At 45.2% G+C, this 15,414-nt stretch overlaps 1 protein-coding gene across 4 annotated transcripts in view; it reads left to right on the top strand.

Moving 5' to 3' along the window:
- The window catches only part of LOC109874352 (neuronal migration protein doublecortin), a 94,471-nt gene that overhangs the window by 23,020 nt on the left and 56,037 nt on the right, over positions 1–15,414 (top strand). For all 4 annotated transcript variants that reach the window (XM_031809330.1, XM_031809326.1, XM_031809329.1 and 1 more), the window contains exon 3: positions 1,274–1,614. In XM_031809330.1, the coding sequence (XP_031665190.1) occupies positions 1,274–1,614 (341 nt within the window). The remainder of the gene's footprint in view (positions 1–1,273; positions 1,615–15,414) is intronic.

The following is a 15,414-nucleotide window of genomic DNA, read 5'->3' as shown; positions in this document are numbered from 1 at the left end:
CAGGTCACAGTAGGACCACCCTCCTCCTGCAGGTCACAGTAGGACCACCCTCCTCCTACAGGTCACAGTAGGACCACCCTCCTCCTACAGGTCACAGTAGGACCACCCTCCTCCTACAGGTCACAGTAGGACCACCCTCCTCCTACAGGTCACAGTAGGACCACCCTCCTCCTACAGGTCACAGTAGGACCACCCTCCTCCTACAGGTCACAGTAGGACCACCCTCCTCCTACAGGTCACAGTAGGACCACCCTCCTCCTACAGGTCACAGTAGGACCACCCTCCTCCTACAGGTCACAGTAGGACCACCCTCCTCCTACAGGTCACAGTAGGACCACCCTCCTCCTACAGGTCACAGTAGGACCACCCTCCTCCTACAGGTCACAGTAGGACCACCCTCCTCCTGCAGGTCACAGTAGAACCACCCTCCTCCTGCAGGTCACAGTAGAACCACCCTCCTCCTGCAGGTCACAGTAGAACCACCCTCCTCCTGCAGGTCACAGTAGAACCACCCTCCTACAGGTCACAGTAGAACCACAGGTCTTCATGATCAGTATGTTTTAAACTAGGACAAATTGGAGAGCATTACCACACCTAGCATCTAAGGTAATTCCATCAGCTGATGTTAAGAACTTGATACACCCACTAAGAGGACCATGTCATTGTCACCGTGTGGTGCTGTAATAAAGCATGGTGGAGGAGGACTCATGGACTGGTATGACATTACAATATTGTATGTTCTGTATGTGTTTGAGAGAATGGGGGATGGCGTATCTCTGTCAGAGCAGTCTCCTGCTGTTTGATGATTGGGGGAGAGTTCAGTGCACAGGTCACCATGCTTTGGATTCGGTTCATGGAGATGCTATAGCAATTACTGACAGGGTGGAAGCACACGTCATTGGCTCGTTTTTTAAACTTCTGGGAGAATAACTGCTAGTTTGCCAATACACTATGAGATACGGTAGAGCTAGATTGTCCCGTTTGAGTAGGAGGCTGTTTTTCTGTCCTCAGTTTATCTTGAATCCATGCATTTAGATCAGATGTAGTGGGGATGCATAGTTTACATGAAGATGTGTTGGTATTGTCTCCCTCACGAAGGTCTGTGACATCTGAGCTGGTTATCCTCCAAGCTTTAACTCCACACCTCTACTTACGATAGTACTGATGTTGGGTTCCTTTTGAAGCAAATATTTCCTCAGTTTATGTCAAACAAAGTAGATTATTTCATATTCCTTACGGCGTTCTCTCTTTGTCTCTCCTCTCACCCCCTCAGGAGAGAGCTACGTCTGTGCGTCCGAGAACGTCTACAAGAAGGTCGACTACACGAAGAACGTCAACCCCAACTGGTCTGTGAATGTGAAGGCCTCGGCCAGCCAGAAGAACCTGCAGAGCCTGGCCAGCAAGCAGGCCAACGAGGCCCGGGAGGGTAAGGAGTTTGTCCGCCCCAAGCTGGTGACGGTGATGCGGAGTGGCGTGAAGCCGAGGAAGGCCGTCCGCGTGCTGCTCAACAAGAAGACAGCGCACTCCTTCGAACAGGTGCTCACCGACATCACAGAGGCCATCAAGCTGGAGAGCGGCGTGGTCAAGAGGATCTACACACTGGACGGAAAGCAGGTAGGTCACACATTCACTCACACTGGCACACGTCAACACCCAGTTCACCTCCAGAATGTTAGTTGGACTAAGTCAGACTAAGGTCACATTCAGCACTACTAACCCTGAGTCATTATACAAACATCTAAAACAGACATGAATCAAAAATATACCTAAGAAGTCTCTTGTGTTTAGTTCTGTCTCTGTTGATATTGAGAGGCAGCCCGACAATGCCGTATAGTTTGTTTTGCTGTCCCTATAAGGTCGTTTCTATTCAGGCTCTATGGAACATGCAACCTGGAATAAGAGGATAAAAGCTGGAATAAGTAAAGAGTATGTTTAAATACTGATGTCATTTCTAATCATTCAAAATTTGCCTGGTTTGCTTCTGAAGCTAAGCAGGGTTGGTCCTGGTCTGTCCCTGGATGGGAGACCAGATACTGCTGGAAGTGGTGTTGGAGGGCCAGTAGGAGGCACTCTTTCCTCTGGTCTAAAATATCCCAATGCCCCAGGGCAGGGATTTGGAACACTGCCCTGTGTAGGGTGCTGTCTTTTGGATGGGATATTAAATGGGTGTCCTGACTCTCTGAGGTCATTAAAGATCCCATGGCACTTATCGTAAGAGTAGGGGTGTTAACCCCGGTGTCCTGGCTAAATGAGAACGTGTTCTCAGTCAACTTACCTGGTAAAATAACAAATAAATAAAGAAGAGAATAAAGTCATGTTATTTCATCCCAAAGACGTTTCCTATTACCATAATAAGGTGTTACCTGGTGTATGCCTGGGCCTAGCTTTATGTGTTCCTGCAGGTCGATCATCCCATTTTGGGTTGTTAGGTGCTGTGTAGAGAAACCAACCGGTCCACAGCAGCACCAGGACATTGAGTCCATGGGTCAGGTGCAACTCATTTGTCTGTTGAGACATACCCACACACCCATGACTTGACTAAGCAGCCTACCAGTTGGCTGAGGTGGGAAGATTCATCAGAAGGTGCAGATGGCTCAGACCAAAGACTGATGCTTCTTCAGAGAGCTGGACTGACATCAGAAAGTCCCACAGCGATCCATCCATCACTCAGTCAGAAAGGAAGGCAGACAGAGGTCAGACAGGAGATGGACTCTTTTGCTGCCTTGGTTCCCAGCTCTCTAACAGACCTGCAGTGGAATGGAAACACCCATATAGGCTAGTTACTGATAATCAATACGTGAATTGGCTGTTTCATCAGGATCTTCATGACTCAGATGAGATAGAATAGACCTCTACAGCCCAACCATGAAAGGAACATTGCCTTGTTAGGAGGGGTTGTAATGCACCATAAGGCATATGCACATTTAAATGACTAATATCCATATGAATCTATTTACACTGCCAGGAGGCCACTCAAAGTGCAGCAATTAGCAGCTGTAAAGACAAAGGGCCAGCTGTCCGTAGGCTCTTAAAGCAGTTTAAAGGTTTTCGGTACAATAGAGTAGTAGAAATGGAGGTAATGACAGTGCGTGAGGGCTCCTCTGAGAGGTTAAAGTGCCTCTACCTCAGCAGGCAGCCACAGCCCTGGCCTGGTCAGCCCCAGAGAGACACCGAGGACACATCAGGAGGCACAAACAGCCCTGATGACCTGACATAGAGAGAGGACATTGCATCCAGGTTCTAAAGGGTGTCGGCAGTGGTAGAGCGACATCTGCAATTAATTTTTTATTTTTTTTTAAACGATGGCATCGTTGATTTCATGTCCTTGCTGGGAGCAAAAGACAATTCTGCCCCATCATAATGCATCTGACCCTGTTCGTTAGAATGCCCTCTTCTCTTCTCCTGGCTGTCCAACACCACTCAGTGCTGCAAGAGGCCAGGCTCAATTAGGCTCCAGTAATATAGACCCAGTCCTAGCCAGGCTGAGTGTTTACAGATATGGTTAAACTGACTGCTAATCTCTTGTGTCTGGACCACTCTGATTGTATCAGTCATCAAACAGGCATCTGAGGCCACGGTCGGCAGACTAACTAAGGAACCCCCCCCCCCCTCTTGTGGAGAAGTCAGATCTCCTCTGATTTTTGTTCTGCTGATTGAGGAGAATGGGATTGTGCTCCCTCTGTTATTTCTTCATTATTATTCCTGTTAATAACGGCAAGATGTAAGTCCAGCAGGCTTTGGAGGAGGACAGAGCTGCAGTGTGGAGATAGCAGGCTGATTCGACTTTAATATCCCACCCTAGGGGCTCACTGCATGGCTGCCCCAAGTCACTGTCTCCTAGTAGGCCCCTTACGATTTCTGTCACTTTGAGCCTAGGCAGTGTTGTCTATTTTGTTTTAGATATAAGGCAGCTGTGGGTCAATATGGATGGAAACATGCTGGACTTATGTCTGTGCCTGCGCACATGCATGTTTGTGTGTATACACAATAATGTCCAGGATTTCTATTAACATTCAGTCTCACATGAAGTCTGATCAGCATATTTCACTGACCCAGTCTGGAGCGATCTCACACCAGGAAACTGAAACTCACAAAACCTGGATGTAGGGCTGTGACAGTCTTGGAATTTCAGGTTACGGTTATTGGCCAGGACAATGTACATGGTCACCGTCATAACCGTTGGGAGGGGGGATTGGCAAAGATCAGACTCAAAATAAACACATTGCTTTTCTCTGCAACTTCACTATTACCATTACACTTTGTTATTATCAGAAGCATTTAATTATTATTCAAGTTATTATTACCTCTAAGTATTAGTCAGGTTTACAAATGAAGAAACATCAGATTGGAGAGGAATATAGATTTCTGATTTTGAAGCACTAAACCATTCACACCAAGTCCGATGCGTTATGCCCTCCACTTTTCCGAACAATTCACATAACGTCACCTCATTCTCTGTGGCAATATGTTGTTCAAAGTAGAGTTCTTCACGGGTCCCAAAAATTCGGACTGTACCCGAGGACAGACCCAAACAGACACATCCCGGTTTGGATCCGCAAGTAGGAAGAGAAAGCAAAAGAAACCTCAGACCGGGCACTGCAAATTTATTAACAATAAGTTAACAGAAATACCGTAAGTATTCAGACCCTTTGCTATGAGACTCTAAATTGAGCTCGGGTGCATCCTGTTTCCATTGATCATCCTTGATAAGTTTTGACAACTTGATTGCAGTCCACCTGTGGTAAATTCAATTGGTTGGACATGATTTGGAAAGGCAAACACTTGTCTATATAAGGTCCCACAGTTGACAGTGCATGTCAGAGCGAAAACCAAGCCATGAGGTCAAAGGAATTGTCTGTAGTGCTCAGAGACAGGATTGTGTCAAGGCACAGATCTGGGGAAGGGTACCAAAAAATGTCTGCAGCATTGAAGGTCCCCAAGTTCACAATGACCTCCATCATTCTTAAATGGATGAAGTTTGGAACCACCAAGACTCTTTCTAGAGCTGGCCTCCCGGCCAAACTGAGTAATCAAGGAAGGAGGGCCTTGGTCAGGGAGGTGACCAAGAACCCGATGGTAACTCTGACAGAGCTCCAGAGTTCCTCTGTGGAGATGAGAGAACGTTCCAGAAGCACAACCATCTTTTCAGCACTCCACCAATCAGGCCTTTATGGTAGTGACCAGACAGAAGCCACTCCTCAGTAAAAGGCACCTAAAGGACTCTCAGACCATAAGAAACAAGATTCTCTGGTCTGATGAAACCAAGATTGAAATCTTAGGCCTGAATGCCAAGCGTCACGTCTGGAGGGAACCTGGCACCATCCCGATCTAACATCTCTGGAAAGACCTGAAAAGAGCTGTGCAGCGACGCTCCCCATCCAACCTGACAGAGCTTGAGAGGATCTGCAGAGAAGAATGGGATAAACTCCCTAAATACAGGTGTGCCAAGCTTGTAGCGTCATACCCAAGAAAACCTGAGGCTGTAATCGCTGCCAAAGGTGCTTCAACAAAGTATTGAGTAAAGGGTCTGAATACTATACTATAGTATATACTCTAGTATAGTAATATACTACTATACTAATACTAATATTATGTAAATGTAATATTTCCGTTTTTTTATTTTTAATACATTTGCTAAAATGTCAACCTGTTTTTGCTTTGTCAGCCCATTGTGTGTAGATTGATGAGGGGAAAATAACTATTTAGTTAATTTTAGAATAAGGCTGTAACGTAACAAAATGTGGAAAAAATCAAGGGGGCTGAATACTTTCCGGGGACACAATGAATAGCAATATAGTTTGAATATAGTTAGAGCATTTTTTAAAATAACTAATAGGCATCGAACCTCTTGCTTGATGAATAGCTATAAAATAGTCTACAATGAACTGATGGGAAAGTTTGAATGGTGATAGAGACATGTAGCCTAGCTCTGGTGTGGTGTGATCACATTGGCTAAATTCATACCTTGCTGCTTGCTGCACTGATGCATTTCGAACGTAAAAAACAGGCAGAGAGAAATGTATTAATTCAATTCACACAACAACTTGTTCCGAATAAATAATTGAGGGATTGTGGCAGGACGATATTTTCGCAGTTGGCGTGAACGGTGTCATAAACAAATGTGCTCGTATTTATTATTTTCTTCATAATTATTCTGACAAAAATAACAGACCTTTTTTTTTTAGAACGGGCCTTTACTGAAAATATTACATGACGGGAGAGTTTGACAGGCTACTTTAGGAAACTATCAGAATGGACATACTGGAGGCAAAAGACTCAGAGCCAGAACAACCTTGTCAACTGCTGTTGAATAATTCATTAATGGTCAGACACATACAACCTTTTTTTAAGAGAAGACCAATTTATGTATTTACTAGCAAGCAATGAGAATGTGCTTTAAATAAAAGAAAGTCCTATTTTTTTAACTAAAGTGGCATAGCCTATAGATTCTACCCCAACGTGGGATTAGCTGCTGGAGCTGTTGGAAAGAGGAGATGTAGACCGTTTAAAAGACAGACGGACTAAGTTAGCTAAATAATTGCTTTATCTACATAAAAAGAATAATAATAATGAATGTAAGCCTGTTTAAACGGGTTTGACGGTCTTCATCCCTGACCGTCAGTCACATGGTTATACTGTACCATCACAGCCATACCTGCATGAGAATTACACTAATAACATGCCAAACCTCTTTAGCGTTTATACAAAATGGGGATGTTTTTCCTAAATGAGAGACGCTGTCAAAAGTTCATTGTCTGCTTAAAGGCACTAGACCTTCTTTTGGATTGAATCTCAGATCTGTTGTCTCTCTCTAACTCTAGGAACTGTTGGCTGTTGCATTGCTATGAATATTTAATAAGATGCACTTCACACACTGATTTTTATTGCTGCTTGTATGACTGCATGTGCCATATGTACAGTTTGATGTGATATGATTGTACATATCATCTGTTATTTTCTGTGTGAAACCCACACGTTTGCCTTTGGTCCGTGTATTACGCAGTACACTCTTAAACCCACATGGCTCTCAGATGCCATCGTGTGTAGCAGTAACAAACCCACTCTAACCATGTGTTCACCAGCCTAATCAAAGTGTATTATAATACACTGTGTCTGTTTCTCAGAATGTGTCTCCAGTCCTGAGGTTCATTGTAATGCACAGACACGTAGCTTCTGGAGTGATGAAACTGCGATGTGAGTAGTATTAGGGCTCTCTTTGTGTGCTGAAGCTGGCGAGGCGGGGTGGCTAGGCTAGCTGCAGACTGTAGGCGAGGTAGGGGCGATGTGCTGCTGGTGATATGGTAGGGGGAGTCTTGATGCAGTGCCAGCCCCTCCCTGATCCTGCACCGTTCCTCCTCTTCCCATTCCTCACCGACAGCTGGTGTGACTGGTTGCTAGGTGACCACATCCGAAGCACAAAGAGAGCCCAGCTGGTGTGACTGGTCTATCAGTCACCACATCCAGTGTGTGTGTGTGTGTCAATATCAGCTGCCATGTATGCAGTGCTTGACTTGGACTGAAATAGGTGTCTGTACTCATTTTGGGTGCAGGTACTGTTTCTATTTAGCTCCAAGATACTGTTGAGCTAATATTCCATAAGAGGAACAGGAGCTCAAGCAGTAGCTAGAACATTTAAGATGCCGGTACTACTGCCCCAGTCAAGTACTGCATGTATGTAAGGTATGTTCATTGTACACTGTCTGGGTATGTGTGTGTGTGTGTGTGTGTGTGTGTGTGTGTGTGTGTGTGTGTGTGTGTGTGTGTGTGTGTGTGTGTGTGTGTGTGTGCTTTGCATAAGAATTTGACAGTGTGTGTGTTAAAGGGAGCGAGAGAGGCAGATTCGTGGGGCCAGCTTATTGCACCTTATCCAGCAATTTGTCCTTGAATGCAGACTTCACCACTGTTAATTGCTATGTGAAGATATAGCCCCCCATCAGCCGCCGCCACCCTCCTTCGCTGTCAGTGTGTAAAACGCCACAATTTTCTCCTCAACAGCCTGCGCATTCAGACCCAAGGAGAACAGGGGCAGGGTGATGGGGTACAGGATGCATTCTCCAGTTTAAAAAACAGAAAATTGGGATCTGTTTTATATTCACTGCAGGGGATAATTATTCCTTGTATCTAAAAAGCTGGAGTGAATTCCTTCATTCGCCCTCTCCTGTCTTTCCAGGGTACATCAGGGAGGAGAGACTTATTTTCCTGGCAGCCATTTTGTCCCTATTTTTTCCTAATAGCTGTGTTCATGGTAGAGTGACTCACTAAATGCCACTGTCCTTTTAACTTGAGGGCTCTCCCAGAACAGGTGTTTTTTTTTTGCTTGTCCTTGGCTTATAACAGCAAGTTCAGGCAAATTGTCGATCAGATTCTTTGTGACTGACACCACAATCATTTTCTAATATTTGCTGTATTGGGAGTAGCTCTCCAATCTTCCTTTAAATCATCTATTCATTTAAGGAAGACACTGTGTTGTGGCCTCTCGTTTTAGAATGTTCATTATTGCATCAAGGTCCTGAGCTGAGCTTGGCCATATGGCTTGTAAAGTCATTTCCTACAAAGAGGCACTATAGATGCTAATTAGCACTCAATTCAATCTCATACGTCCATGTTCCCTGCACAAGGTCATGCTGCAATTGTCTTAGCACCACCCCCCACCACCCCCACCCCACACACACACCATCCAGTTTGGCCAGTGAATCGGTGAATATGGTTTAGGTACGTATGCTTCATGTTTAAATATTCCCAGGTTGAATGCCTGAAAATCTGACTTTCCTCTGGAGATTGCAGGGTTCTTTCTGTCTGCTCCTCTGATCAGGGGAGGGTTTGCAAGGTATGCAGTGGAGGCGGTTGCCATGGCAATGTACTCCACAGTGATTGACTCGGTGTCTTTGACAATGGCTACGCAGCAAAATACGCTGAGTCTGCTCTTTACATTCTGCAACGGAGCTAGCCACAGAACTCCTAACCCCTCACATTCGTATTCACAATCCTTCCTTCTTCCTACCCTGCCTCGCTCGTACAGGATTTGAGAGAGAGAGAGATGGATGAGCTGAACAAGGGGCAAGGCCACATCATAAAGCATCCTGACTGAACAGACATAGCTGCAGGCATCCGGTGCTGCCCTCACCCCAACCCCCATATCTAGCCCACATCAACAAGTGACCACAACCTGTGGGGATGAGCAGAATAAATCTAATAACACCAGAGCCACATCAGTCAGAGCCACATGGCCAGCCTGGCCGTCTCAATGGAGATAGCATGGAGGCAGCAGTGTGTGCATGGCGGAACCTCGGCAGCATTTGGAGCCCATTAGTGACATCACAGCTGTGATGTGTGACTCTGGGGGCCTCCGGAACATCAGGCACCAGCTGGCCCCCATAACTCTACGGAGCTGGCTTCCCAGGCTGGCTGCCACGGCTGGCTGTCCCGGCTGGCTGCCACGGCTGGCTGTCCCGGCTGGCTGCCCCGGCTGGCTGCCCCGGCTGGCTGCCCCGGCTGGCTGCTCGGCTGGCAGCTCGGCTGGCTGCTCGGCTGGCAGCTCGGCTGGCTGCTCGGCTGGCTGCCCCGGCTGTCTGCCCCGGCTGGCTTCCCCGGCTGGCTGCCCCGCTGGCTGCTCGGCTGGCTGCTCGGTTGGCTGCCCCGGCTGGCTGCTCGGCTGGCTGCCCCGGCTGGCTGCCCCGGCTGGCTGCTCGGTTGGCTGCCCCGGCTGGCTGCTCGGTTGGCTGCCCCGGCTGGCTGCTCGGCTGACTGCCCCGGCTGGCTGCTCGGTTGGCTGCTCGGCTGACTGCCCCGGCTGGCTGCTCGGTTGGCTGCTCGGCTGGCTGCTCGGTTGGCTGCTCGGCTGGCTGCGCGGCTGGCTAAATTCTGTTTCACTACTGCTGCCCTCAACACCGTTTAAAGAACCAAGCATGGGCCAATCAGAGCTCTGTAATAGGCCGATCACGGTCTTTTACAGGCAGGGACCTCTTCATTTAACAGTTTTATGTTCTATTAGTCATATCTACGGGATACAGGTGTGGTATACACCATCCAATGAAATGTTTAGTTGCAGGTTTCGTCTCGACAATGCAACAACAATAATAAATAAGAAAAGATAAGAATATGAACAAAGTAAATAAAATAAGCATTTTAGCATCAGTATAATACGGGAAGGCACAATTTATTGTTCAATATTTACGTGTGTTTGAGAAGAGGGAATAGGGGGGCAAGTGTTTTAAATTGTGCAGTATTTATATAACATAAGTCTGGTAGCAGCAGTTGTGATGTGTGTGTGTGTAGCATGAATGTGTGGGTGTGTGAGTGCGTGCGTGCCTGAGTGAGTGCCTGAGTGTGTGCCTGAGTGAGTGCATGTGTACTAAGGTGCTGAGAATCAGTGCAGGTGGTCAGTCCAGGTCAAGTGTTCAGCAGTCTGATGGCTTGTAGATAGAAAATGTCCCTGAGCCTGTTGATATTGGACCTCATGCTCCGGTACTTTCTGATCGACGGTAAGGGTGTAAACAGCTCGTGGCTGGGCTTAGCTGGTGCTTAAGGAAGAAAGGTTAATGGTGATTGACTGTTAAGACCGTGTTTAAATATAATAGTACTGACCAGTGGACAGATGTTAACGTAGTGATTTTAGCATGGTTTGACTGCCATGGTTATGAAATACTAGACCATAGGATGTTGTGATTACACATCGTAGTCTCCTTCCTTCACCCCTGGTTCCTCTGGGTGGTCTGCACTCAACACTACTCTCCTGTCCTGGAGTCTGTGATTGTGACCACTCCTTACGACCTACAGTATTTGTCCTTATATGGAAGAAAACAAGCTGCATATAAATCAGAACATTTCCTCTAGACTTTTTAATTGGATAGATAAGAAGGTTAGAAATAAAGAATGAGAAGCGAGGGATTCTGCAAGGTAGGAGAGATGAGAAAACCAGACTCTTGACTCAGTATCCCTTTTGTTTTGTCCCCCGCAAACAACTTTCATTATTTGAACAACAACAAAAATTTCCGTCAGGGATTTCCTTGACTTGAGTGTGTATTTATTTTGAGTACTTTGCTGGGAATGTTTCAGTGTCATAACAATCTTAACCTAAATAAGCCCTGGCAGCCTCAGTCCTCTCTGCCTGATGCTTCCTGATACACAGGACTGACTCAATTACCAGAGTGCACAAGGAGAGAGGGATGGGATGGGGGGTGATGTGCAGTCCATAGTACTGACCCTGTTCCCAACCTCCCTAACACATTCTACCCTACTGCCACTCTGTACCTCTATATAGAGAAAAGAATAGGAGTTAATTTGACCTCACCAGCAAGAGGCTCTTCAGTCAGCCCTTATCAGATTACAAACAGAGGAGTGCAGTAACAGAGAGAGCAGTCCAATATCCACCTCTAGGCTCCCTGAACACTGATTAGTGTGTGTGTGTGTGTGTGTGTGTGTGTGTGCACCTCTATTTGTGTCAGCTGTTGTTGCAGTAATTAATAATCTAGTGTGTTACACTGAAGAAGGGCTCATATGTCTGTTGAGAGTTACAAGCACTCACTTTAAGTCCTATTAAGTAGCGTGCTCTACTTAGGGTAGTTAGTCCAACTCTGCACACTGAGAGCAGGGGAGAAACCACCCAGAGAGCCGTCTGAAAAGCTTGGTTAATACGGCACTAAACCCACCGCAGAGCCTGAGCCCACCTCCAGTGACTCCATCCCCACCATCCCCCAAACAATACGTGAAGCCTGAATATGCTGAGGAGCTGCATGCAGCCCTGTTTGCTGAATGTACCCAGGCTTGTTTCTCGCATCCCTTATTCTGGTCGCCTTTCATCCCTAAGTCAAAACACTGCGTCCATGTCGGAGCATCGTTATTTTCTCCAGATTCTCCCATCGTTTGAACCTCACTGAATTTAGCTCACCGCTAATGTGAATTTCAGAAATCGTCTTTTATTTGCTGCAGAGCCCCCTCCCTTACAGTACACGTTGTCACAATGCCCTGTCAGCAGAGCTGCTGAACACTTGGATTTACCAAAGTTGTCTTAATGTTTGCTGTCATTGTCTCATATGGAGACCTACTTCACGTTTTGTCATAGGTGTGTCATCCATTTGACAAAAGCTTCAGAAGATCCCCATAGTGTATGAGACAACCATTTAAGCCAGAGAATACAGTAGGTGTATTGACCTCAGTGACCTATAACTCATTGTGTTTTTGTGTTCTCTACCTCCAACCTCGAAGCTTTCACAAAGTCATGGTCTCCGCTTTGAAAGGTTCTCAAAGTTTCAGAACAGTGACTAAGATAGAAACAGCATATTTTGTGTTGTGAGCTACACACCCACGACACTGACTCTAAATCCTGCTAATCCTCCTTTCCATGGGCCTCTGTCTTATCCTTAAACCAGCCTCTTCGCTTCCTCTTCTCTGGCTTCAAAGTGCCGGTCGCACCAAAATATCACAGTCCTACTCCCTACCTCCCTCAGGAAAACACACATGACTGCTGGGCTAGATAAGGTATTTAGTTTTTTTTTGTAAATAGGTCATTTCAGTTGGCTGTTTGGAGAGTAATGGAGCGGAGGTTCTGAACCATGGCTCTGGAATCAAAGATTAGGATTCTAATCCCCGTTGAGGTAAACATATATGCCATTTTGAAAAGAAACAACATCCTTTCATAGAATTTCCCCAAATATCCTAATATTGTGGCACTACCTGTACTGTAATACGAAGATATATTGGAACAAATGGTATTGTAAAAAGTGACATTATTGGGGAACATTGATGTTTGACTTTCAAAGAGTCTTTGGTAAAGTGTATCCAAGATGCTGCTTTGCTGACACGCCCGATCCCTTCCCAATCTCTCTGGGACCAAAAGGCTTGTTCAGTTCTCAGAGAGCTGACTGTGGACTTTGAGGTATTTCAGAGGTTTTCCCCCCCAAAGAATGCTGATGTACACTAATATAAAATAATCTATTTTCTAATTCCCGGTCTGGATTAGGCTCTGACATTCAAACACATGTCTCAAAGCCACATTGCGTCAGAGGAGCCACAGTATACGGTGATATTGGCCACCAGTCCTTCCCCTGCAGTTGTTCCTTGATCTGTATGGTTCTGTATGGATAGAAATGGGACATGGAGTCAGTGTCCAACTACTCAAATGTGTGCAATGCATGTTTATTGGCTCTATAGTTTTATTGATATGTGTAACAGAAACATTTGGAGGGAGGGAGGGAGATATTTGCCATTATGACTCTACTCACATGGTATTTCACCATCTTCATATAACTGATATTGTTCTTAGAGACTTAGAGGGATTACATAATGTCTTATTTTCCTTTATATCTGCAGCTCATATATTTCCAGAATAATTCCTGGCAAAGAAATTTGCTATCAAATTCCTTCCTTTCAATTCAAATAACTGAAACAAATGTTGATGATCAGCCTAGTGTGATTTAGGCTTGTTATAAAAATGTTGTAATCCATTCTGCTCAACATTGCGGCAGCGTAGCCTAGTGGTTAGAGCGTTGGACTAGTAACCAGAAGGTTGCGAGTTCAAACCCCCGAGCTGACAAGGTACAAATCTGTCGTTCTGCCCCTGAACAGGCAGTTAACCCACTGTTCCCAGGCCGTCATTGAAAATAAGAATATGTTCTTAACTGACTTGCCTGGTTAAATAAGGGTAAAATTAAAAAAAAAAAACATTACAGACCAGATGTGATTAAGGACGAAAGCAACATACACTATTACCTTTCACACAATCAATAGGAAAAAGTAGCCCAGTGCTTTATCAACTGCACTCAAGCAGTGGTGAGGGAAATGTAGTGTTCTGTGATGATACAAGGGTCCTGTTTTAGGCAGGCTTCAGAGCCCACACTATCAATCATGGGGAGGAGTCTGCAGAGGAGTGGGGAGTTGCCCTCAGGTCAGGTACCGGTTCCTTCTGGATTCAGGCTCAGGACTTTATTCTGTCACTGTGCTGGTGCATAGTGTGGGTAATGGTGGTGGAGACTGCTTAAATATAAATACCTATAACATGTTCTGTTGCATGTTCCTTATGACATTCACAAAGGATCATATATGTTTCACATTTCTAATGCCATTCAGCCATTAACTCAGACATTAGGAATGTACATGTATGGATTTCTAAAGAAAACCTAGCCATGTCTTCTCCACCTGCATGCTTGTCCTGCCCACTGCCCCTCCTTCTCATCTCATGTGGGACAATACTCTGCTCATCTTACCCCCAGCTCTCTCCATGTCTCTGAGAAAGCCTAGTGAGGCAGAAACTACTGCAGCGTGCACTCCTCTGCTACACCTCATTTCCCATGTTCCTAGGTCTTTAATATTTCACATGGTGCTTGTCTTGTTTCTCGATATCATAGCCTGTGTCTATGGAAGGAGATGATATAGTGAATCTGAGATGTTGCTAAATTGCTCTGGGAAGAGCTGCCGAAATGATTTAGCATGGCTGCTTGGCTCTGTAGAAAGAAGGTCCCTCGTTTGTCTCGCCTCGCCCCTCGCCTCTCGCCTCTGTCTTCTAGAAAGTACAGCAGTGGTAAGGCCTGCTGGCTGTTACTGTGCTGGCTCTACAACAACAGCTAGCACAGCCCCACAGTCCCACAGACAGCCCCCGGCAGATCAATAGGTATCACAGGCTATCCGTTGGCCTCACCTGACCGTCCATGCTGACTGAAATACCCAAGACAACCCCAACAAAGTTCTCTCAAAGTTTACGGTTGTTCCTTTTGACTTATGCTAAGCAATACTGTATGAGTTACATACGTCTTTGCATGATTGTTTAATAGTAAGATCAATGTTGTCGTGTCTTTACTATCATTAAATTGAAGACTTTGTTTTTTATCAAATATTCCATTAATTTGTATTACGCGATTAAAATGAATAATCATGTAACTGTAATTAACTAGGAAATCGGGGCACAAAGGAAAGTATTCAGATTACAAAGTTATAATTTCCCAATATAACCTTTCAGATATATTCTTATCTGATCAATAGTCTTCTGATTAATGATTTATTTATTTTACACAACTTGGAAAGATAGTCTCATTCCAAATGTCGTAAATTGTTGGTTATCTGCATGAATCCAGTCTTCAATATTAGTCCTCCATACATAAATAGTCTTAAATCATTTATTTATTACTAACTAAGTAATTCACAGCAATGTATAAACAAACCAGTAAATATGGTCACATGAAATGATAGAATGTGCCGTAGTGGGCTTAACCGGCATGGCAGCTTGTTAGACAAAGGGGCAATGGGGGGGTCGACTAAGAAGTCCCTACAGAGTTAATTATAACAATTAAAATGCTAATCCCTTACACATGAACGCTCACTCATTCGGGAACAATTGCAATCAATATATATATTTACGCTCAGTGTGTCGTCTTGATCGCTGGTGAAAAGTTCATTTCTTTTGTAGGATTGTCCGTCTCTCTC

The sequence above is a fragment of the Oncorhynchus kisutch genome, linkage group LG29 (genome assembly GCF_002021735.2).
Source record: "Oncorhynchus kisutch isolate 150728-3 linkage group LG29, Okis_V2, whole genome shotgun sequence".
NCBI classification, from domain to species: Eukaryota; Metazoa; Chordata; class Actinopteri; order Salmoniformes; family Salmonidae; genus Oncorhynchus; species Oncorhynchus kisutch.
This window is presented reverse-complemented; position numbering and strand designations above follow the sequence as displayed.